The sequence below is a fragment of the Strongylocentrotus purpuratus genome, unplaced genomic scaffold (genome assembly GCF_000002235.5).
Source record: "Strongylocentrotus purpuratus isolate Spur 01 unplaced genomic scaffold, Spur_5.0 spur5_scaffold_21, whole genome shotgun sequence".
NCBI lineage: Eukaryota > Metazoa > Echinodermata > Echinoidea > Camarodonta > Strongylocentrotidae > Strongylocentrotus > Strongylocentrotus purpuratus.
This window is the reverse complement of record NW_022145607.1, coordinates 37123571-37147811: the sequence shown is the minus strand read 5'-3', so window position 1 is coordinate 37147811 and position 24241 is coordinate 37123571. Positions and strand designations below refer to the sequence as shown.

The 24241-nt window shown below is 39.0% G+C and overlaps 1 protein-coding gene across 1 annotated transcript in view; it reads left to right on the top strand.

The window, feature by feature from the left end:
• Window positions 1–1004: 1004 nt before the first annotated feature.
• LOC100890978 (trophoblast glycoprotein) overlaps window positions 1005–24241 on the top strand; it is a 38503-nt gene continuing 15266 nt past the window's right edge. Inside the window, exons 1-2 of the mRNA XM_030994723.1 lie at window positions 1005–1123; window positions 6965–8281. Coding sequence (XP_030850583.1) covers window positions 7028–8263 — 1236 coding nt within the window. The 5' untranslated portion in view covers window positions 1005–1123; window positions 6965–7027 and the 3' untranslated portion in view covers window positions 8264–8281. The remainder of the gene's footprint in view (window positions 1124–6964; window positions 8282–24241) is intronic.

The following is a 24241-nucleotide window of genomic DNA, read 5'->3' as shown; positions in this document are numbered from 1 at the left end:
TTGATTAATACACGTCAATCTGAGAAGATATCAACTTTATCAAACACGTATAAATCATATTGTTACAACACTTCATGAGCAGAGGTAAGAAACAGAATAATCCGACTTTATGGGCAACAGCGTGGTACAAAGGCGTTCACTAAACTCAAACGTTTCCATGGAACCGTCCTTTCTATCATTTTTGGGACGAGGAGGTAATCCCCCCCCCCCCCCCCGATCAATTTCCACACAAATTGTGTTTTCTGAAATTTATTAAACGTCGATAGGCAATAGCCTGCGTACGCGCCTGTCCAAGAGTAAGAAGAAGAAGAAAGTCCAACACGAATATTTTTCGAAAGGCATATCATAACATTGAAATATGTAAGCAGGATGTAAGTTGTAAAATAAAATTCTTCATCATGGAAATGGTGTTTTCACATCGACGGTGGCACTTTTTTCAACGCATCAACATTATGTTACTGCTTTGTGCATGCTTGGGAAATTTGCATTATTCAATAAATTGTATGGCGGCAAAGTACTGACTTTACATGATCCCAATCGAGTTTATGCACTGCCCCAGGCCCAATGGTTAAATTACCTATTCGTTGGAACTAAACATTATGATCCATTTTCTTTTCTTTTCTAATATTTCCTTCAAAAGTTTGATACCGTTCCATTCGATTGTTAGCATTCACGCAGTCGTTTGATGATACCCGACAATGCAGGGCGAATACATTCATAATTGATACGGGTACACTAGAAGAGCATACAGGGGGGAAATCCTCATTACAATGAAACAAATTTGTTTAAAAACACTTTCATAAATCATTGAACAATTATTGTTATAAAGTTTAAGTCTAATAATTATAAAATATATGACAAATGAACAATAATTTTGAGGTGGCATGTGTCCCTTCTTTTATATACCCCTATGGTACAATGAATTAATCCTAGGCATACAGCGTGTGTATAGGTGTATGGCTGTAAAGCGACCCGAAAATGTATTGCACCTGTTTAATATATTCTCACGTTACACATCTTGTACTTGAGAGTTGAGACGAGGATAATATCTTGGAGATAATCTACAATTTCAACTCGCCAAAGACTCTATAAATTGATTTATCTTACGTGACATGGGTATTTGGTGAGTATCAATACAATTACCGTTGCTGTCAGTGATTTTTATGTAGGTTAATGAGTTGAAAATGACAGATTATCGTGATGTTTTGAAATGGGTGAGTCCGACTTTTCGGGGTCGGTCAAGGCCCATGGACAACGTACATTGCGCTATGTACTCTCGCTGAACGCTCGGGCGAATCCAATGTGACAAAGTAGGACTCTTGGCACTGAGCTGAGATGGACTGCAGACTTTGGGGGATATCATAAAATTCGCTCTTGAGTCTTTGTTCTCGAGCCGTTGCATTTACTAAGAGAAGATGAGTCACTACTTTGAAGTATGTAAGAATACTCGGGATGCAGGATTGTGATGATGATGATGTATCATGTAATTTCATGTTGGTATGTTACTTTGTGAGATCTAGATTCTAGTCATAGTTTTGTGAGAATTCTTGCTTTGTCCTCATCCCTGTCGATTGGGGGTGGGGGGGGGGGGGGGTGGGTTGACTGCCTTCACCCATCTCATTCAACAACAACAACGACAATAAGTTTTGGAATAATTGCCTTTCCATGTTTATATAATATTTTTTAATAATTTGGATTTATTAGCAATACAGTAAATATAAAGAATAAAGACTCAAGAGCAAACAAGAAAATTGGAAGAAAGGAAACACAATAACATAGAAATAATATTATATTCACTAGCTGTAAGTTGTCATGTACATTTAGTGTTGGCAGGCAGTATATGGAAATCCATTTAGACCAAAAATAAAATAAGTCTATTTTGTTCAGGGATATGTTTTGCTGAGACCGCATCTGGCATCATCGAATCCCTCTCTCTTGGTACTGCAGAAGAGCATCAGAAGTTCAGAACACAAAACATGTTTTAATAAAACTCCTCCAAGCAGACAGATTTTGCCGTCTAGTATAGAAGCTGCTTCAATGCTGCATGATTACTTACCAGTATTTTTGTTTTTCCAGTAGCGGTGTGAAAAATATGGTTCCCTATTTTTGAACTACACCCTGTATGTAGAGAACAGATCGAAGAAAAAAATCTTCAAAGTATTTCAGTGGATTACTATGTTTAGTCCTAGACTCCTAGAGTGGCCTACGTCATTTTCATCCAATGTTGTTTCCAGAAGAGAGCCACTAAAGCTTGTAAATTTTTTTGACCAGAAATGAAGATTAGGGTCAATATTTTTGGCATTAATGTCTCCTGCTGAAGTGTAGTCATCCATGAACAGTATCTAGTACTCTGATAGTTGGTGATGCTTGGGCGTGGCACACAGTGCACAGTAGCTTCCTGAAAGGGAAGTCCACCGTGATAATGAGTTGGTATTAATTGATAGCAGCTGCAAAAATATGATGAACGGTCAGTGAAAGTTTGAGCGAAATTATATTCAAATTGAGAAAGTTATTAATTTATTAAGTTTGCGATCAATCAAACACCTCAACAGTACGACAATACACCTGACGCCTGTACTGCAACTGAAGAAGAAGAAGAACACAAATTTGCAACTCTAATGTATCTCGCAAGCTCCCTCCCATTTTCCTCTGTAGTAAAAAAAAAAATCATATATATATTTCTATTTTCCCTAGAGAAAATTTTCAATCTTACATGCACCCTAAATATAAATATTGCAAATATGTTTCTATACACCGGTTACAACCCCTGTATGAAACAAATCTATTCCATCATCAATAACTAAAAAAAATGAAAGTTATGACATTTTCTGTAAAGAGCGAATTGGAGAGGAGTTGCAAGATACATGTATCATAGTGTTGCCAATTTGTGTTTGGTTGATCACAACTTCAAAAATGTGTAACTTATTTATCATTTTTTTTTTTTTTTGCTCAAACTTTCACTGACCTACATGCATTCCTCTTATTTTTCTGCTTCAATTAAATCCAACTTGATATGCAAGGGTGGATGAAACCGTCACACATCATCTGTTGTGATGGCAAAAATACTGAGAAGAACCATATATCTACTTCAGCAGGATCCTTAAAGGCCCACTGCACTACTTGTAGCTACTTGCGCCCTCTATATAACAACCAAAGCCTAATCGGTGACCATTGGTCCCCCATGATCCTCTTTTTCTTATGTTAACTGAGAGCTGAGTTGATGAGATAACCACCTGTCCAGTGACCTTGCAGAGCGCTCTAATCCCTCCTGTAAACTATGGCAGATAAGCTTTAAGTTGGATGTAATGCTGAGGAATTAAACTTTGATTATTCTGTATGTGGCGTCTAGATTCCGAAACAGTACTGGTAAGTCATTTTAGTGATGGCTTTGAGTAACATTGTTTATGCTGCATTTCTCCACACTTGTAAGTGCATACTTTGAAAGAAACAGGAGAACAGATGTACATGTAGATATTGAAAGTAATGGTATCATCATGAAATCTCAGGGCCATATCCAGGATTTTCCAAGGGTGGGGGGGGGGGGTGAAATGTACAAAATTGCAAGTGCAAAGCCTTTACTGTGTGGGGTCCGGGGCCCCCTTAAAGGTACTATGTCCCATTTGCAGGCCAAAAAAATGAAAAAGTTAAATTCCAACTGCATTTGAAAGATAATACTAATTTAGAACTTCCCTAAAAAAGGTGGGGCTTGAAAATGTCTTCAAGTGGGAAAATAATGATTATTAGTTGTCAAATCGACTTTAGGGCTATAGAGCCCAAAAGTAATAGTCTTGATTTTCAGACAATTGTACCGAATGGCCATACGTTTTATGCTGCGCAAAGATTCAATCAGTTTAATCTTGGCCATCACAAGATGTGGGTTATTGATGTACACAAATGCTCATGTACGCTTTACAACTCTTTTCATGTATGTTATTACCAAAGAAGAAAAAAGGCAGTCAGTCACTCAATAGTGTCTGACAGTGAAGTCTAGCAAGTAAACTGGTTTCCTGGCATAATTTGAATATGAGGACACTGCTAATGTTTAAATTTCACAGATAGGACATACATGACATATTCATAATTCCTGCAAAGTTCTACAGCATTTGAGGTTGGCTGCAAAAGGGACATAGTACCTTTAACGGCCTCAGAAAATTATGAACCTTCAGATGCTACATGTATGGTACATTTTGAGGCATTTCTGAATGTGTATACTGAACATTTATGTGAATATCAATATTTCTTAGCTTTTTTCCCTGCTATTTTTCATCGAAGAAAAGGGGGGGGGGGCATCCCCCTCCTGGATCCACCCCTGAATCCTATAGAAAAATGATGATAGCCTGATCAACTCCAGCTCTTACGCTTACAAACATGTACATGTACAACATACACTGTACATAGAGCTCAAGACCAACTTCAAAATGGATGATATCTAGGCACTCCCTAAAATGAGCAGTGATAAATAAGGCATTATCCTAATTCCCCCTAATGAGCAAACCTGCTAGTACACTTTTGGTGCTACTGTAAGCTACATTGTACTTAGATTTAAACCTTTTTTTTTTTCATTTTTAAAAATTAACTACATGTACATGTATATGTATCAGTTTGATATGTCTCACACAATATTTCCAACCATGTTTCACACTGGCCTACATTTTACTCACTTTCGTCTTATCAACATTATAAGTACCGGTATTCCCAAAACGGTTGTGGGGCTTGCATAAATATGTTGTGGTTATATGTACATGAACATTAAATGATAAAAATGTCCTCAGACAACATTTGAAGAGGATTACTGTAATTAAACAAATCAATTCCACATCACATATCCATCCTCAGTGGTATATACAGGGTGTACATATATACAAGCATCAATATAAATTGTTTTTATTCTTTTAACAAATTTCAATTTTCAAATGGAGTCATAAGTTTAGTATTAAATCATAGTTCATGTGGATATTGTTTGTAATACATGTACATTGTATACAAATAAATACATTGAATATTGTTATTAGCCTACCGTTTTGTTATCATTTAAGGCCATTTTCCCACTAGATTCTTGTATTTGATTGCTTTGTGTATAATAATATGTACAGTACTTTGGTTTTCTTCCAAAATGTGTGTATAATACACTTCCAGAACATACATTCAGTACAACTGTATGTTTGTGTTACAATGACTACATTTTTGGCCTTTATATTAGACTTGCATTCAGGGGATAACATGGAGAATGCTTTTAGAGTAAAGTCCCCCCCCCCCCCCCACCTCAGTCGAGCTTAATTCCACAATACAAATGTGCATTATATCTGTACATGTCTAAATGTGTAATTTACTGCTCTCTTTCTCTCTCTCTCTCTCTCTCTCTCTCTCTCTCTTCCTCCCTCCCTCCCTCTCTCTGTTCATTTGATGACTTTAAAGTTAATGTATGTTCAAGTACTCGCATGTACAGTGTATGTGCAGCAGCAGCGACATTCATCGCTGTGACACCAAACCAGGGTGTGCGTGCAAAGTGTGTTAGCTCGGCATTTAGGTACATGCATACACGTGTGTGCTGGCTGGCTAAATTCAGCTACTAGGCATCCTTGTTCAGTCCCTCTCGGTGATGGTCGTAATATATTGAGCAGTCACGATAGCTGAAATTTGTTATTTGGTTTGTCGTCTCGTTGTAGCGGATGGATACATGTAGGCCTACATTGTACACATGTGTGCCTTCTTCAACAAGTCCCTAGTTCTGGATTTAAGTAAATGCGTTCAGTTTGAGTATGTAAGTAAGAAATGCTGATCGTTCCTGGATCACCAGGACTTGCAAAATGCTGATGCATGTTCGTAATACATGTACAGTGGTACACTTTGTATGTATGCATGTGTATCGCAGATGTGCTGTATAATAAAATCACCAAATGACAGCCACGTTTGTAAAATACTGCTGTGAGTTAAGTTTTATTATTTATCGTTATAATTGGTCATTTATTTGTTTTTCTTTTTTATGTGATTTTAGCATGTACATTATGTGGGGCTTCTTAAGTTTGCCTTTTTTCCATCATTTCCCAAAGCTCTTTTTGAGATTTTGTAATGCTTCATTTCTGTTCTCTGTTGCTAAAGTGTCCTTGTAATGGTTTATTCATCAGATGTACATGAATTGACTAGAGCCAATTTTGATCGAAAATAATGATTCAAAAGTCAGAACCTCTCAATGTGTTGCCAATTAAAGGATCTTAAAGGTAAAGACCAGTATTGGAAATGCCCCAATTTCAAAAAATGAAATGGAAGCTCTCATTACCAATCATGTGAAAGAATATGTTTTGACTAATACACGATGATAAAAAATTTGCCGGGAAACCGCCTACTAATTCATATATTTGGTAAATTTGTTTCTCTCATGGTCTGTGAGAGATATAGGGTAGTCCCATATACATCTTTCTGTGTATAGTGCTTGTAACTTTACGAAGAATGGGCCAAATTTCTTATCATTTTGATGATTCCAGAACCTTGCAGATGCTAGATGCTAGATAATCAACCTTTTCTGATCGATTCCACAACGTTTCTTTCACAATGCATTCGCATGACCATAACTGGTCTTTACCTTTAAAGCTTATTTTCCTATTTTTTAATTCCTGGCATAGTCATGCAAGAAAAAATGGATGCAGTGTGTGAAGAAATTGTTTTACTATGTACAATGCAATCCCATGTACTTTATTTATTTTGTTGGAAATGGAAATAAAACGAAATGAAATGAAAAATGTTTGCTCTTTCTACTCCTGCATCTGGTACAGTTTTTAGGGTTCTGAATGCAAACACTATATTGAACCAAACCACAATATGTGGAATGATTGACCAAAAAGGGTTTTAGCTAAAATCAACCTTGGTACTTTGGATAATGGATTGAAAGCATGGATGAGTCACTGTTGAATCTTCAATTTCTGCCAACTTTTCATAATTCCTCTCTTGTTTTATATTTTGACTGCAGATCCCTGGCGTAACGATGTTCATCTAGCTGCGGGATACTCTGCTGTTACATGTACTACTTCCAATGCTTCTAATGCAGAGAACTAAACCATTACCTGCCGGCAAAATGGATACCCTGAGAACTCTTTCTGTTTGCCTTGTTTTTTTGCTTCCACTCCTGTCTTCTGCTCAAAATGATGCGTGCGAGCTATCAGCGAGTCCTGCAGGCTGTGTATGTTCAGGACCCAACGTGGTATGTACAGGATACTGGCCGACGTATCGTGAGCTTCATAGCGGGGATATCGACAGCAAATTAGAGTCCCTGACGATTACAAACACTACCAAGACAAATCTCATCAAATGTGAATCAGTATTTGGTACATTGACAAATCTTAGGAAATTGGATTTGAGTAACAACCAAATTAATTTCACGAGACCGAGGTCATTTAGTTCCATTTGTTTTCCAAATTTAGAGCAGTTAGTTTTAGATGACAATGCTCTTAGGCTGAGTGCTCACACAACGTTTAAGAGTCTTGATAGGCTCCGGGAGCTACATCTGAATAATGCGCTCTACCGGAACCAAAGCGTGTCAGAGCAGGTCACGCATACATTCATCAAATCATCCATGCCGAGTCTGGAAGAAATCATGCTCAATGACAATTTGCTCGGAGATCTGAGTTCGAGTACCTTCAACTTCAACTTGTCATCAGGTTCAAGTCCCTTGAGTAGAATTCACCTACGTAATAGCAGACTTGGCATGATCAACACTAACCTATTTGAAGTTGAAACGCTCCCCAATCTCTCGTTCATTGACTTGAGCATGAACAGCATCACGGGCTTGCCGATAGAGAACCTGGAAAGCTTTGACAAATTTTCCAGCGCGCTTACGATCAACTTGACCGGCAACCCTCTCACCTGCAATTGCAACCTCAAAGACTTTGTTGTCTGGCTGCAGTCGAATGACACCGAGGTGACCGTGGTTGATCAAGAGAAGCTCAACTGCTCCATGGACAGTATCGTGCATGGGGGTAAACGCATCATCGACCTGGACCCGATGGAGCTGAAATGCGGGCACATCCAAAACACGGACATGGATGAACAGATGAAGACTTCTTACATCTTGCTGATTGCCGTGCTGAGCATCATCGGTTTATTAGCCCTCGTCATTCTCTTCATGAGACGAAAAGAGATCATCAAGCTGTGTAACCAGATGAAGCAGGCTACCAAGGAAACCTTTGATACACACCATACATCATACGTCTACAGCGATATCACCCAAGCGAGACGAGAAACCCCGGAACACTCTGCAGTAGATGTTTGATATGCTGCCCTCTGCAAGGTGAGATACTCTATTTTGGCGATCCATTCACTTATATGTATTTATTCTTTGTAAATGAGCTGTAATTTTGTCCATGTTAATCTTTTGTAATGTTGTCTTAATTCTTTATAATATATGTTTTGCCTCAAAAACAGCATTGTGGCTGAAAGTAGGTTTCTTTTAAACACAGTACATGTAGATGAACAAAATTCTTAGGGCAAGTCCAAAGTATGTCCTAGAAATCGTCAAGTATTTTGGACTTGTTTCATGCATGTAGTCCACCTGTAGTACTAGAATGGTTTACATGTAAAAAGTTGCAAACTGGTAGGCTGAGAGCTAAATTACAAATTCAAGTTTTACAAGCTCAGATTTAAAAAGAGTTCAACAAAACTTAAATATATAGACAGATTATAGAATCATAAACATGAATTGACATAAAAATATCAGTTTACATAATATTTTGTCTCATCCAAGCTCAAGAGTTGTCATGGTCTATTAAAACTATCCATCATTTGCACCTTGGAGCTTCGGTATTATAATTATGAGGTGGACTCATTAATCTGGTGACAAATTATAAGTCAACCCTTCAGAATTTTCATCTTAATCAAGGTGCCATTTTCTGGTCATTTCCACCACAGGCATCTTTAGGTCTTGAGAACTATAAATCTGATGATAAATTTGGCATTACCAGGAGCGAAATTCATCTCTTATTTCAGCAAGATTGCTCTTGACATTTCTCTTTGTATTTTCCACCATGGGCATTTTATTCATGTCAGGGGCACTACGGGTGGGGGCTTTAATCCGAGGATAAATCGGGCATCGGTGTTGAAACATTACTTTATTAGCATCAAATGGGTATTACAGAGCTGCCAACCACTATGATTTAATCATATTTTTTACGATTTTTAGATTTAAATAGGATAGTACGATTTTCAAATAAATATTTTTACTGGTATATGTATTTAGTTGTGTGTGTGTGTGATATTTCCAATGGCAAGATGCCCATTCTGTCCTGTAAAGTACCCAAAAAGCATCTCACATCGGCTTTTTGGGGATGTTCATTGGTTCATCGAGCACACCAGTCATGATGAAATACGGTAATGCATATTCAACCAATAATCCATAACAAAATTCTTCCTGTATGGACTGTAGGAACTGTAAGAGGCATTGATCTTTTTTAATTTTAAAAAAAAAATCAATTTCTGTCAGTAAAATACAACTTTTGGGATTAAAAGAATGTAGTTTTTGAACTCCAGAGGTTGGCAGGTCTGGTCTTATCCTCTTATTCTATTGCTGATATCTTAATAAATTTGTAGCCTAGCTGTCCGGGGAAAGGGAGGGGGCATAATTAATCTGATGATGAATCAGGCATCACCATTGAGGGCTTGTCACGAGAAACAAAGGTGGCGCTTTTGGCGCACTGCCTCTATCTCCAGGGGATTCTGTCACCTCCCGATAGCTGGGCTCTGACCAAGCACCGTGGGACATGTGAGCTAGGGGTGTAGTAATGAGTTTAATACCCAGCGCTAATTGGCTACAGCTCGCTGCAATGAAAGACCCAGGTGTTTAGATGGAGTAGTGGTGGCAAGAGCTGGAATTGGCCTGCAATATTTAGAAGCTCTTGTCACCTCATCCCGGTAGTGAGAAACTTTTGAAGCACACCCATACCATAACTTTTTCGGAGAATTCATTAGACAATTGGTTATCATGAGTATACTGATAGTCATTGAAGGGGCACTGAAATTACAAAAATAGAGGCTACACAATGAGTGCAGAAATTATGCCCATTCTACGTGTATATGCATACACCTGGAATATTTTTTAGGGCTCTGAATAAAAACTACAGTATGTGTAAATTGAGCGAAACCACAACATTTCGAAGTAGAATGACTGCCTGGAAAGGATTAACAAAGGTCAAAGGCCTGCGGTGTAGCAACAGGGGAGGGGGGGGGGGGGGTCAGAAACACATGACCTCTTCACTCCCCCCCCCCCCCCCCCCCCCCCACCACTTTCTGTAATCAGTATCCATTGTAACTTGTAAGTTACATGTACATGTACATTTCATTCTCCCCTGAAGAACAATGCCCAACCCATGTTGCCAGTTCCTTCTCAATGACCATACACGTACTAGGCTTTTGCTTATCACTAGCATTCATATTATATTCAGTTCAGGCTACCGGAATTCATTGTATACAAGTTGTACGTGTACAATGTACATGTATGAACCCTATAGCTCGTCATTAAGTAATTACATGTACCTTTTTCCTAATCTGAAGGTCATAAACACGAAAGCCACAGCCTGAACAAGCCTTTACAATATCCTTTTCTTCCTGATACTGTACATGGAGTTGCATCATACAGGAAAGCACTAGTCTGAACAAGCCCTTTACAATATCCTCTTCATTCTCATACATCTCATACATGGTCATGGAGTTGCATCATACAGGAATTAATGCCCCAGGAATTAACCTGGGAATTTGATAATTTGCCCTTCTTAGAACTTGGACCAAAAAAAACTTTGTCAAAGCGCCAAACACAGCAAGCAAGGACTAAAACGCAACTAAAAGATTTCGTTTATTCACATTTTGTTTTGCGTTTTTTTCCTAGTTGATTTTAGTTAATAGGATGCATAACTTTGTATCACCTGCACTGAGAACACATCAGGATCAAGTACATATACTGTATGTACACTGTACTGAATGCTGAAAGCTAGGCAAAAGGGATAGGAGGGCAAGGAGTCAAACTCAAGGGATAGGGGTATGGTATCCTTGACTACACAACACCTGCTTGCAAATTATAGATGAAGAAATACAAGGGGGAGGTAGGCTCTTGGTTTAGTTGCCCTCTTGCTTGGGCGGGCTGATCGGTGGATCGGTGAGTCTTTGGTGAAGATGCCATGCATGATGTCTTCATCTCTTCCGCCTGTCAAGGCAGGTGGCGATTGATTTCCGCTCCTCTCTGAGAGATCGCCATTCAAGTATTCTCCGCCAGTTCCTTTAAAGCCCCGCTGCACTACTTATAGCTACTTGCGCCCTCTATATACTAAACAATGCCTAATTGGTGCCGGTTGGTCCCCCATGATGCCTTTTTGTTTATGTTAATTGAGAGCTGATTTGATGAGATAACCGCCTGTCGTGTGACCTTGCAGGGTGGTCTTATCCCTCCTGTACACTAGTAAAGATGGCCTTTAAAAATGTTTCTTAGAGAAACATGTTTTCAGGGGTGACAAATGTGGTCTTTATACATGTTGTAGACAGGTGGTCTTTCTATACATGTTGTCGCTTAAGCAGGTTTGATTGCACCTTTGATCTCAGTCTCAATAACTCAGGGTTAATGCATTAGAATTGTAGTTTTTCTTAAAACACACAAAACAAAACTCATTCAAACAAATAACAATGTTATTGTTGCTAGCTTGAAAGCATGTTCATTAGTATGCATTTTCTTTAAAATGAGCATGAAGTTAAAAAAGATTTGTGTGGTACCGAGGAAAAGGGAAGGCAAAGCTATCGTACCCCCTTGGAACGAATTCACACCCTTCTTGGGATGATGGAGTCTCATGACGCATTTTTGTGGCAACCTCCTAGTCCTAGTGTTTCCCTCAGCTCGGAGGGAAAGGTGCGGAAGCGTTGCGAAGCTTGCTCCAACTTGAATAATGCAATCTTCTTCACCAAGAAAGATGAGAGGCCCTTTTACACCATTTTGAAAGCTCATTGATATTTTTGGGACTACCATTTACATTACGGAAAAACCCATTAAAAACGCCAAAGTTTGCTCACGCCTATTTTTGGTTGATTATTGCGCATTCGCCACTCATCGGTGCTCTGCGTGCATCAGCATGGAAGCGAGGAGAGTTACGTGAGTAAAACTCTTTATCTTACCAAACTTTGCATTACACTGCAAAATCAGTGAAACTTCAGCAGGCATTATAAAAAACCACTCTCCAGAGGTGCATTTTTGGATTTCGATTTTTGGTATCTAGGCAAAACACTGGAATGTGAGAAAATTCCATGATTTTTGGATGCAGTGTAAATGCAGCTCTTGAGACAGAAAGAAGAAAAAAGCAGACTTACCGGTACATGTATAATTGATCTTGAAAAATGAAAGATGAGACTGTAGTCTCTGTATGTCTTGCATTATTCAGATTAAGGTTAAGAAGATGACTTATGAAATACAGTCATGTACTTGTAAGAGGTCAAGAAGTATTTCTCTTGACATTGCCACAGGTGATTTAACCACCCAAAACACTTTTTATACTTGAGTCATTAGCTGCATTTACACTGGAAGCTAAAACCATAGATTTTTCTCACATTCCGATTCCGATGTTTCGTCAAACACAACAAAAAACTTTAACTACAATGCACAGTACATGAACATGTACTGTAGTTGGTTCCACCAATTTCTACTTATAAAACCCATTTGAAGCTAAGCCTAGGAATAGGATACACTTTTCCATTTCATTCTCCCGATATTTATAGCTGTTTGCAGTCACTTTTGCCATCTATAGGAATGACTCATGGCTCTGCATGAATAATGATTACTTAAATGTACAAAGTAGATTCATGATGTTCATTACAATGGAAAGGAGAGGAGATGGAGTGAGTCTTTACACAAAACATTCATTTCTCTTTTTCCAGCTTCACTATTGTATGAAATCCTCCTGTCACATCCTGCATATGAATAATTGATATATAATATCACAGAGTGCTACTATACAAATATATACTACTTCTCATACAAAATATTGTATCATTACCCCAGCTTTAGCCAAGCTGCCATGATGAGATTGCTAAAGAAGTAACAAATTTCTACCTACCAGGTGCCCAGTTACTTCACCTGGGTGGAGAGTGACAAAGATTACATTGTAATAAGTCTCCGCCCGAAGGACAAAGCATGCAACACATGTCTACCTACCAGGTGCCCATTTACTTCACCTGGGTGGAGAGTAGCAAATATACATTAATACATATACATTAAATATGTGTAATGTCTCCACCCAAAGGGCACGTTTATAGATAAACAAAATTTTCTGAGTGCCACAATGGGACTCAAACCTTGAACCACCCACAGGACATTGATGATGTAGCCACTGCATCAAAACTCTGTCAGCCCTTGAAAACGTAATTTTGCTCCGGAGCTTGCTTTCAGATATCTAACTAAACTAATCAAAACAATGTGCAAATACAATGTTTAGAGGGCTGAAGGGGACATTTCATACTTTCAGTACATCTGGGTGACATTGCTCAGTGCCCAAGCTTCAATCATTAAAGAGAAATTTGAGTTTGACATGTAGAAAGGGGTAAAAAATGATTTGTGAGCGTTGATCATTGTAATTATGCAAGTGTGGAGGAACATCAGATAAAAAATGTTCCCTGAGAAGCATGGCACTTAAAATGCCTTCATATTCTGAATATGGCATGTAACAGCATACAAATCAGGACAGATTTTTTACCACATGTTCGTGCATGCAATCCCTATATTTGTCCTTGTTCAGTGCTTGTAACTTTACCAAGACTGGGCAAAACTTTTTATCATTTTGGTGATTCCAGAAATTAATACACACCAATACTTATATGCTAGATGATTAACCCTTTCGGATCGATTCCACACCACTTCTTTCACAATGCAATCGCATGACCAGAACTCAACTTCATCTTTAAAAACCCTATTAAATTCAAGTTTATAACTTCATCCAGAGGTCATTGGGGGAGCTCTATTTATTTTGAATCTCAATGATTGATTTGTTCTGTGATCTAATGGGCTCTATACTTATCACATTTATAGTGGTTGTTAAGTGTGATCATTACACCTTGTAAAACCATTTGGGCAATTCAGTAGCAGGTTAGTAATAAAAGTCACACAACAAAGGAAACATTGGAGAGAATATCTTGGAGAAAGGATGAAATTAATGTTTCATTGTTCATTTAATTTGTTTTGCAACTAAAGGAACTGTACATTGTAACATCTATATTTCTCTCTCTCTTTCCTTTTCTCCCTTTTTCTCTTTTTCTCTTTCTCTCTCTCTCTCTCTCTCTCTCTCTCACCCCCTCTCTCTCTCTCTCTCTCTCTCTCTCTCTCACCCCCTTTCTCTTTCTCTCTCTTTCCCTTTCTCTCTCCCTTCTCTCTCCATAAAAAACATACAAATATAATCGTACATGTACATGTACAGCATGTACATCATTTGTAGACTTTGATTGGTATTTTTTTTATCATGCACTTTTAACGTTCATAACATAATGCGCAAGTTTGCTCACCCACAAATTTAAATTGCAGTCTATATACATGTATTCAATCTTTTTATAAAAAAATATCAAGACTTATTTGTTGACATTTAATGGTCGTAAAGCTCATCTAGGATACAGTTTGAAGTGTTAAGAAATCTCAATCATCATGCTCGTCATGAATGCAAGGGTTCGTTAGGTGGATGGTGTGTGTCATCAGAGGCCTGTGCGATGATTTACGATCCTTCACACCCTGCATTTCACCCGTGTCCACACACAACATTATCTGTGATTAGGCGCGATTAGTTATACCGTTTCGGGATAGTTATACTGTTTCGCAATAGTTATACAATGAAATTGTGTGTGTGGACGCTTACTAACTATACGTCGTATAACGAATCGTCATATATAACGAAACGATCACGCCTTATCACGGAATATGTTGTGTGTGGACGTACAGTATAGTCGAACTAGAACGGTATAACTGGGCGGGGCTTAACGTGAACTCGAGCGAAAGGAGACCTGACCTCTCATTTTCGCTTCCATTTCATGATTGCAGTAGCAAACTGCGCACCTATACAACATTTCGCTGTAGAGTTTCAGGATTACTTTCTTCTGTGTGTGGACATCCTGGAATTTATACGATGATTCTTTATACAACGTTTCGTTATAGAGTTTCGGGATAAATTGTTTTGTGTGTGGACACGCTGTAAATCCAAGAAAAAAAAACACGTTGTCTCATTAGCTGGAGGAGGGGGAGTTATTATTCATTATTCGGTGTGTGTCAGCGGTAACAAGAAATGAGGATAGCTAATGAGCGTCTTGCTGGAGGCCGGAGAGTTATTTGTTTTCGTACTGCATCGAGGCAAAATTATGAGCTGTGATTGAGAGTACTTTATCACATGCACTATCAACAGAGTAGAGTCGGTAGTTTGTTATTCGTAAGATATATTTATTTGGGAAAAGAAATACAGTTACAGATTTCGATCTTAGGAGGTATTATTGAAGCACAATGATTTATTTGAACTGCTAATGTTTAAACCACCTGATGAGAAATAAATGAGATTTGAAGCACCACATAATTTGTGGAGTAAATTAGATTTCCCCCCTAAAGTTCTAAATCCAACACATGGATGTATGTACAGTTCATTGTGCGTTTGATTTGTATCTGCAAGGAAGATCGCAAGATTAGATCTCTATGATGCATGCACTAACTTTGTCTTTGTAAAATATATATCAAAGATTTTTTTTATATAAGTTTGGCTGGGTCTCGATCTTGGCAGCTAGCGCTAGGAGCATTGATGGGTGCTCACGAATGAAGCCTTATCATTCATGCAGATCATGTTTGGCTAGCCTACCAAGAGAGAGAGAGATAGAAGCAGTTTTGGTTCAGCTTGGATGGGCCCTATTCCCATCTGTTTTCATGCGTGTGAAAATTCATCTTCTGATGAGTAATTAAACCCTCGCGAGGTATCTCTCTAACCGATCAAGTGTAATGAAAGCTAATGACATTCGTTTGTCCCCACTAATGAAGCCGACACCCTGGGCAAACGTGAGAGCTACAGTAAGAGTCCCCCAAATTTTTCTTTTCTTCATCTTTTTTTCCCTTTCTATGTTAATTCACTAGGTATTGTTTTCAAATTTGGGTCTATCCCAGAGGGACGTTACATTATGTCTCTGCTTTCTACCTCTTATTCCCTTTATCCTCCCCCTCTCTCTCTTCTCTCTCCCTCTCTCCTCCCCCTCCCCCCCCCCCAAAAAAAAGAGAAAGTTCTCTCTTTCCCTCCCCTTGTTTTCAATTTGTGGTCAGCCCAAGAGAAAATCTTTCTCACTTTTTCTTTTTCACTCTGCACTCTGTTTCTCTTTCACCCTCTTCCTCTTTCTCTTTCACTCTCTTTCTCTTTCTTTCTTTTTCACTCTTTCTCTTGCACTCTCTCTCCCCCTTCTGCCTTTCTCTTTCAGCCCCTATTTTCATGAGGTACATGTACATTCATGTACATTTATATTTATCTAGGTTTAGTATGAACATTGAAGTCTGTCACAGACATCGTATTCTGTCATCTTATCTCGTCTGCGATCAGTTGAGCTTCTTCACTTTGACAGTATCTCTGAATCTCTATCCCTCGTAATTTACATTTATATTTGTATATATTTCTCTACGTTCATATTTTTAGAAGTCTCTATCATCACATCGCTCTGTATTTGGATTATATTTTGGCTTAGAACATTGCAAATTTTTGTGAATTTTTTGGATGCATTCTTTCTGAATTTTATAAATTTTCTTTACTTTCGATGGAATCAAACGTACATGTACATGTACCTATATTTAGCATTCCCAAATCATTATGTAATTTTCCTTAGTCATACACAACATGAGTAGATATTTCTGTAGTCTTTTTACTCCACTGTGAGAGTATACATTATTTACATTCTTGAGGTGCTGTTACTTCACAAGAGGGATTTATTACCGGTATACAACATTTACTATCTATTAAAATATTTACTCATTATTTACTTCTTTAGTCTATTCTTATATGCAGTTATGCCGTTAACAATGAGAATCTAATTTACACCTCTACACCAAATAATTCTACGTGAGAAGGAAGTGTTAATCAAATGGGAAAATGGCAGGAATTAATGCATTAAAAGGGTGTTTATGATACAGAGCACTGTCACATGAGGGTGGGTAAACAATGCTGAAGCAAATCCATTATTATTATTATGCATACCATCACATAATAGTGCATTGACAAATTGACAAAATGCACTCGTACTCGTACTTTATCATTGGCATGTCCTCTAAAGTGAATTAGCAATTAATTTTGAATCACCAACACCAATTAATGATCAATACAAGCAGAATGACAGCCAATGATACAGCCAGGAGTGGCATTGAAGATGTTATTCACTCTTGATTATCCCAATTCACTCCACGCGACGGACGGCGCAAAATTAATTATCCACTCTTGTCGCCGATGCTCCAAAGGGCCGAGTGGTTTGTCAATATATGCACGGTGCTTAATTGTATGTGGGTATGTAGTACCGCTTGAAGCGCCCTAGCTAGCAGCAACATGGACATGCAGTATGTGTGAACTATTGACATTAATGAAAGCTGCCCAAGCGAACTTAATGATACGACGATGAATGTTCTCCGGCTTGTTAAGTCTCAAGCGTTTTTCAGTCAATTGCGGTTTAGTTTGAGGGTCTTATCGCAGGGTTGCGATGTCTGTCTGTGTGTGTCTGTAGTTACTGGGAGCAATTTCATGACGCAAAATGATTATAAGGGGCACATGAGGTTACATAAACAGTATATTGATGGAATGTAACATACATTCAACATTTAAACATTCTTGTGAATTATATTTCTTCATAGAAATGCGTTGATCAATGTCGTATGATACTGTATATCTCTGTGTATAAGACGCAGCTGTATTTTTAAAATGATTGCCCTACTTCCAGCTGCAGTATTGATGTTATGCAGCGCCACCGCCCCGCCCCGCCCCCCCCCCCCCCCCTTCTCCCCCTTCTCCCCCTCCTCCCCCTCCTCCCCCTCCTCCCTCCTCCATGCCCCTCTTTCTATTAAAGGGACTAGGGTTAAATTTCTCCTTAAAAACTTGACAGCGCCACAATTGAAAACAATTAAAAGCAAAAACAGATCCATCGTATAAGTTTCCATAAGTGAGGCATGGTACGCAAAGACATCTTTATACACACACACACACACAGACAGACCCCCTTGTTCACAGGTTTAGTCATATTTCATCCTGACTGGCTTTGTAATGCTATAGACACAGTGCCTGTTCAGGTTTTAATGAACTTTAATGCATGCAGGCTCATGTAAAGGCCTTGGGACGACTAGTTTATAAATGCATGACAATAGAGACACAAGAATGCTAGTGCTGTGTTGCACTATTTTTAATGAAATTTGAATGAATCATCAACTAAGCAAATGCAATAGACTGGAAGTTATTCGCATCTCAGAGAAAAAAAAGGAACACCATTTTTGTAAAAGTGTCGTGGTCCCTGTAGAGGTGCCATGGTCTATTGGATACGTCACCAGACTGTGGAACAAATGGTTTGAGGTTCAAGTCCCATAGCAGCATTGATGTCCTTTGGCAAGACATTAATCTACATTTGCCACTCTCCACCCAGGTGTAGTAAATGGATGGTGCGTGCAATTGTCTCATAATCGAGAAGTCCTGGGCTCAAACCAGGTCAATGCACTATAGTGCCCTTTTGGTAAGGTATTAATCCTTGTTACCAAGGCCCTGGGAGAGGACTCAAAGCCGTTGTTCCCCTGGTTACTTGCAAGCATACACATGCTTTCTTAGTGCTTAGTCAGGTTTCACAAACCGACCCCCAATCGCATGCATACAATGTGGGATATATTCCACCCTATCTTCTTTAGATATGAACCAACTACAGTGTATGAACATGTGTATGGTTCAAGACTTTAAGTTCTTTTTTGTAAATTGATTTTTAGGAGTATGTTGCAGTATGTCTCTGTCAGTACCAGTACAGTAAGGGCCTCTCCTACCACTTTGTAAGTGTTTGTACCCCTTCTTCACATGTACATGTATCTATTAAATCTTGTTACTACATCTTGTTTACTGAGTCTTTGTGTGTATTATACATGTACATACCTGTATGTACCTTCATTCTACTTATGTTTCTAAACTTGCCCTTCGACTTCAGTCTTATATCACTGTTTTGATTCTTGATTGTCCCATAACATTTGTTAACCTTTCTCGACTCCTTCTGAATTGTTTTCTTCAGCTCATACACTTCTTTGTTGTTACCGAACTTTTCCTGTACTTCATTGTACAGGACATTAATCTAATTAATCTACACTTGCCACTCTCCACCCAGGTGTTAAATGGGAACCGGTAGGAAGGAATTCCTTAAATGCTGTGAGCGTCGAAATCGGCAGCCTAGCATAGCCGGGTAATGTTGGAGCGCCTTGAGGATCTTGCAAGGTCGATACGTGCGCTGTAAAGAATCCAATATTATATTACAGTCAAACCTGCTTTAGTGACCACCTGTCTACAAAGACCACCTGTCTACAAGGACCACATTTTTTGTTTCCTTTGAAAATGGTTTCTCATTGAAACATGTACTAAAGGAACCTGTCTACAAAGACCACCTGTCTACGAAGACCACTTTTTGTGTTTCCCTTGGGCGGTCGCTGTAGACAGGTTTGACTGTATTATTAGTATTCAATGTTTTCTGTCAGACTTCCCTCCTTGTGTCTCTGTGTTTACTCAAACTTTTACTCTCTCTCTCTCTCTCTCTCTTTCTTCTCCCTTTGTTTTTCTCCTTCACATCTCCTCTAATTCATCTCTGAAATGTACTCCATTAAAAAGGAAAAGCTCCAATGTTTTTTGTTTATTTCAAATTTTGCATTGACATTTACAAGTCGTATATATTTAGTTCACACCATTTTGAACAATCTTCATGAATATATGTAGCACACCTGCCTTATGTACATGGATGCTACAGTGCAAATGCATGCTTGAATTTTCTACATCTTCTCACATGCAACCTTGAATACGTAAACAGACCTGTGAAGACGACCGCAGAAATCTCTATGGCAAATTGGCAATGCTTACATGCTTACCATGGCAGGACGAGACAAGTCTCTGACAATATAGGCCTGTCTTCACTATCTCGAGATTGCCAAATATCCAGCTATTTGAACTACGTGCATCCCGATCGCAAACTATCCAGCTATTTTGCGTCTCCATCAGACCGAAGTAGCAACTAGCGGGATATTTGGTCGGGATTGTCATCCCAAGATATCTTGGGATAGTTTGCAAAATATCCCACTATTTGGCAAAATATCCAGCTATTTGTCTGGTGCGACTTCACCAGACCGAAGATTCGCAATATGCGCTAACGCTGAGCAAAATATCTCGAGCTAATTTCTCAAGGTTGAGTTTCAAGTTTCAAGTTTCAAGGTCGAATCTCGAGCTGATGAGGACGCGATTAGTAACTTCAGGATTATTTCCCAAATCAGAAATAGCGGGCTATATATTTGGCAATCTCGAGATGATGAAGACGCGCCTACTGACAAGCCTCCCTCGCTCGTCCTTGTAGCCACAGGCAATTCCTCGCAACATCTTGCATTACTGGCGCACCTAAAGCCCCTCTGATTGAATGTGAAGGGTTCATTACCTGTGTGTCGCCCTTATTATTGCAGGTCCTGTGCGTTTAATGGGGGGACTGCTCAAAGAGGAATTACCTCACAATCAATCTAATACCAAGTGGTCTGGTGAGGATTAAATGATCTAGTTACCTGGGTTCATAGATTGGTTGTACACTGTTTTCCTCCACTCCTGGATTTAAACTGTCTTGGCCTCGAGAGAGACAGCAATATGTACTTATTTACGAATGCTATACAATCTAAGGTAGTAATGATTCGTTATGCTCTCAGATATTTACAGCACATATATTTGTACATATAGTCTGATGAAGAGTGTGACACTATTAACCTGTTTCTTTTTTCTTTTTTGGACAACTCATCGCCCTCCACCTGCCGGATGGAGAGTTTTTAGGAAGTTTTTGGTTTTTCACATTCATTTCTCGATTAATGTACAAGACTTTTGTATGTGCAAAGTACAATCTGAACATTTTCCATCAGTTTCTTTTGTGTTCCTTCTTATCATTTCCTTTCCCCCTTTCTTTTGGGATGGTAGATCTATACCCCAAATGAACATGTAGATACTTATTTGTACATGATGTTGGCCCTTGGTCAGTCTGGTAGAAAGTTCAATAGAGTCAGTTATTTTTGTATTTGGATGGAGATGCCCGGGGGCTTGATTATTAATGCAAGAACAGCCCTTTGGATGAATGTTGTATAAAGTCGATCTTATACAGAAGGTCACATGGTAGGAATCAATAAAACCACCTGTCTAGAGAGGTTAAGTCTTCTAATCCATCATGAGCTGTACTGTATGAGAAGTATGTGAAGGTTACCAGTCACTTTCATCTCTTATGAGTTTCAAGTAAACTCTTTTAATCATTAGATTTGGTGAGGACGATAGACCTGTTAAAGGAAGTGTAAAGTGACGGGGCTACGTGTCTTTCCCCTGGCCTGACTCGGGGGTCAATCCGGTATAATACGACTACGGACGACGGATCGCAGCAGTCACGTGTGTGGAACGTACGCGAAACCGAAGCGTGAACTGATGGCGTTAAGGAGTATTTGCCAAGCTACACGGCCTTTAACCAATGCATTTTAATATGCATGGCTTTCTCCAGAACCCCTGTTAACCAGCCATTCGACTCACCAGCTATGAATAGTGGCATCTCTATGGTGGAAGCCACTTAACATACATTAGTAATTGCTCTGACAGGCAAGCCTCTAGCAAGCTTCTTATTTGTCAATAGTTGCTTTTGTTCAAAAAGTATCATAAAAGTGCGTAAACAGGTCTTTTATGTCAAAATCCAACAACATTGAAGGTAAATGCTAAAGACAAAATAACACCTGCTCAGCAAATTCAACTCATGAAATAAATAAATGTTCATAAAGTTGAGAAAGAAGGAATGAAAGGTGCAGAAATTGAGTAATTAAATATAAAAATTCTAGTCCCACATGCATGTATAAGTGTTTGTGCTATTCATTGCACCTGGGATTTTCAATAAGTTTTTGTAAGTTTGTGCTATTTCTAAGGTGCAAATATCCCCTTCACTGCATGGAAAATTCAATTACCTTCTCAATTAAATCACAGTTCCATTACTAGAAATCAGAATTACCTTTAAATGGGAAAATGAGAAGAGGAAAAAAATATTCATCTATTCAGAAAGGAGTGAAGAGCTGGGTGTTGATAATAGAAGCCGCTTGCTACCTGCCGATGCCCGGAGGACTTTCTTGAGATGGTGGCCATCACCGAATTTCATGAGAATCGATCTCACCTCTACGCATCACATATTGCACATTCCAGCAGGTGGTATAGAGATGGAGAAAGATTGTGTGTCAGGAAGAGAGAGAGGGGTGAGAAGAGGGAGGCTGAGAGGGTGAAGAGCAACACAGATATATAGATGTGAAAAGACAGAGAGGTAGAGGCAGAGAGAGTTTGAGACAGATAGACAGAGAGAGAGAGAGAGGGTGTGGGAAGAGGGAGGCTGAGAGGGTGAAGAGCAACACAGATATATATATAAAGATGTGAAAAGACAGAGAGGTAGAGGCAGAGAGAGTTTGAGACAGATAGACAGAAAGAAAGAGAGGGTGTGGGAAGAGGGAGGCTGAGAGGGTGAAGAGCAACACAGATATATATATACATGTAAAGATGTGAAAAGGCAGAGAGAGTTTGAGACAGATAGACAGAAAGAGAGAGAGAGGGTGTGGGAAGAGGGAGGCTGAGAGGGCGAAGAGCAACACAGATATATATATATATATATATATATATAAAGATGTGAAAAGACAGAGAGGTAGAGGCAGAGAGAGTTAGAGACAGATAGACAGAAAGAGAGAGAGGGTGTGGGAAGAGGGAGGCTGAGAGGGTGAAGAGCAACACAGATATATATATATATATATATATATATATAAAGATGTGAAAAGACAGAGAGGTAGAGGCAGAGAGAGTTAGAGACAGATAGACAGAAAGAGAGAGAGGGTGTGGGAAGAGGGAGGCTGAGAGGGTGAAGAGCAACACAGATATATATATATATATAAAGATGTGAAAAGACAGAGAGGTAGAGGCAGAGAGAGTTAGAGACAGATAGACAGAAAGAGAGAGAGGGTGTGGGAAGAGGGAGGCTGAGAGGGTGAAGAGCAACACAGATATATATATATATATAAAGATGTGAAAAGACAGAGAGGTAGAGGCAGAGAGAGTTTGAGACAGATAGACAGAAAGGAAAAGACAAATTGAGAGAGAGAGAGAGAGAGAGAGAGAGAGGGTATGAATGTGAAAAGTGTAAGTTTAAAAAACACATCTTTGGTAGATGTAGAACAGTCGTAGGCAGCGTGTAATGAATTATGCCTGTGAGAGAGAGAGAGAAAAGAAACAAGAAAAAGAAATAGAGGAGGACAGACAGACGAACAGAGAAAAAAGGGACAGGGGGGGGGGGCTACATATAGTACAAGAATGTAAAAACTGAGTATTACAACACATCTTGGGTGAATATTAGGAGAGTCATAGGCGGCATATAGAGAATCATGCCTGAGAGAGAGAAAAAAAGACAGACAGACAGCGGAGAGAGGAAGGGAGGAAAATAGATGGACAGAGGAGAGAGGAAGGGAGAAAAATAGACTGACAGAGGAGAGAGGAGGGAGGGGGCTACAGCTAAAAGAATAAATATTTTACATGTAAGTAAATCAAAACACATCTTCAGTAGATGTAGAAGTGTTCGGCAATGCGAAGAGAACCAAACCTATGAGTTTGAGAGAGAGAGAGAGAGATGAAGGAAGATGAAAAGAGAGAGAGAGAGAGATGAAGGAAGATGAAAAGAGAGAGATGAAGGAAGATGAAAATAGAGAGAGAGAGAGAGAGAGAGAGAGAGATGAAGGAAGACAGAAAGAGAGAAAGATCGGGAGAGAAAGAGAAGGGGAAGGTATAGAGAGAAATAGAGTGGGTATACTAGAAGAGACATTGTTAGAAAAGCTTGCATGTATTCGCCATGGGAGACTCATTAATGTAGAGGTACTATGGGGAGGGATATTGTGAATGCCCTGTAATAACATGAAGCAATATACCTGCAAGTTTGTTATTGGTTTGGCTCTGTCAACCTTAAAGGACACAGCAGCTTTTCCATCTTTCAT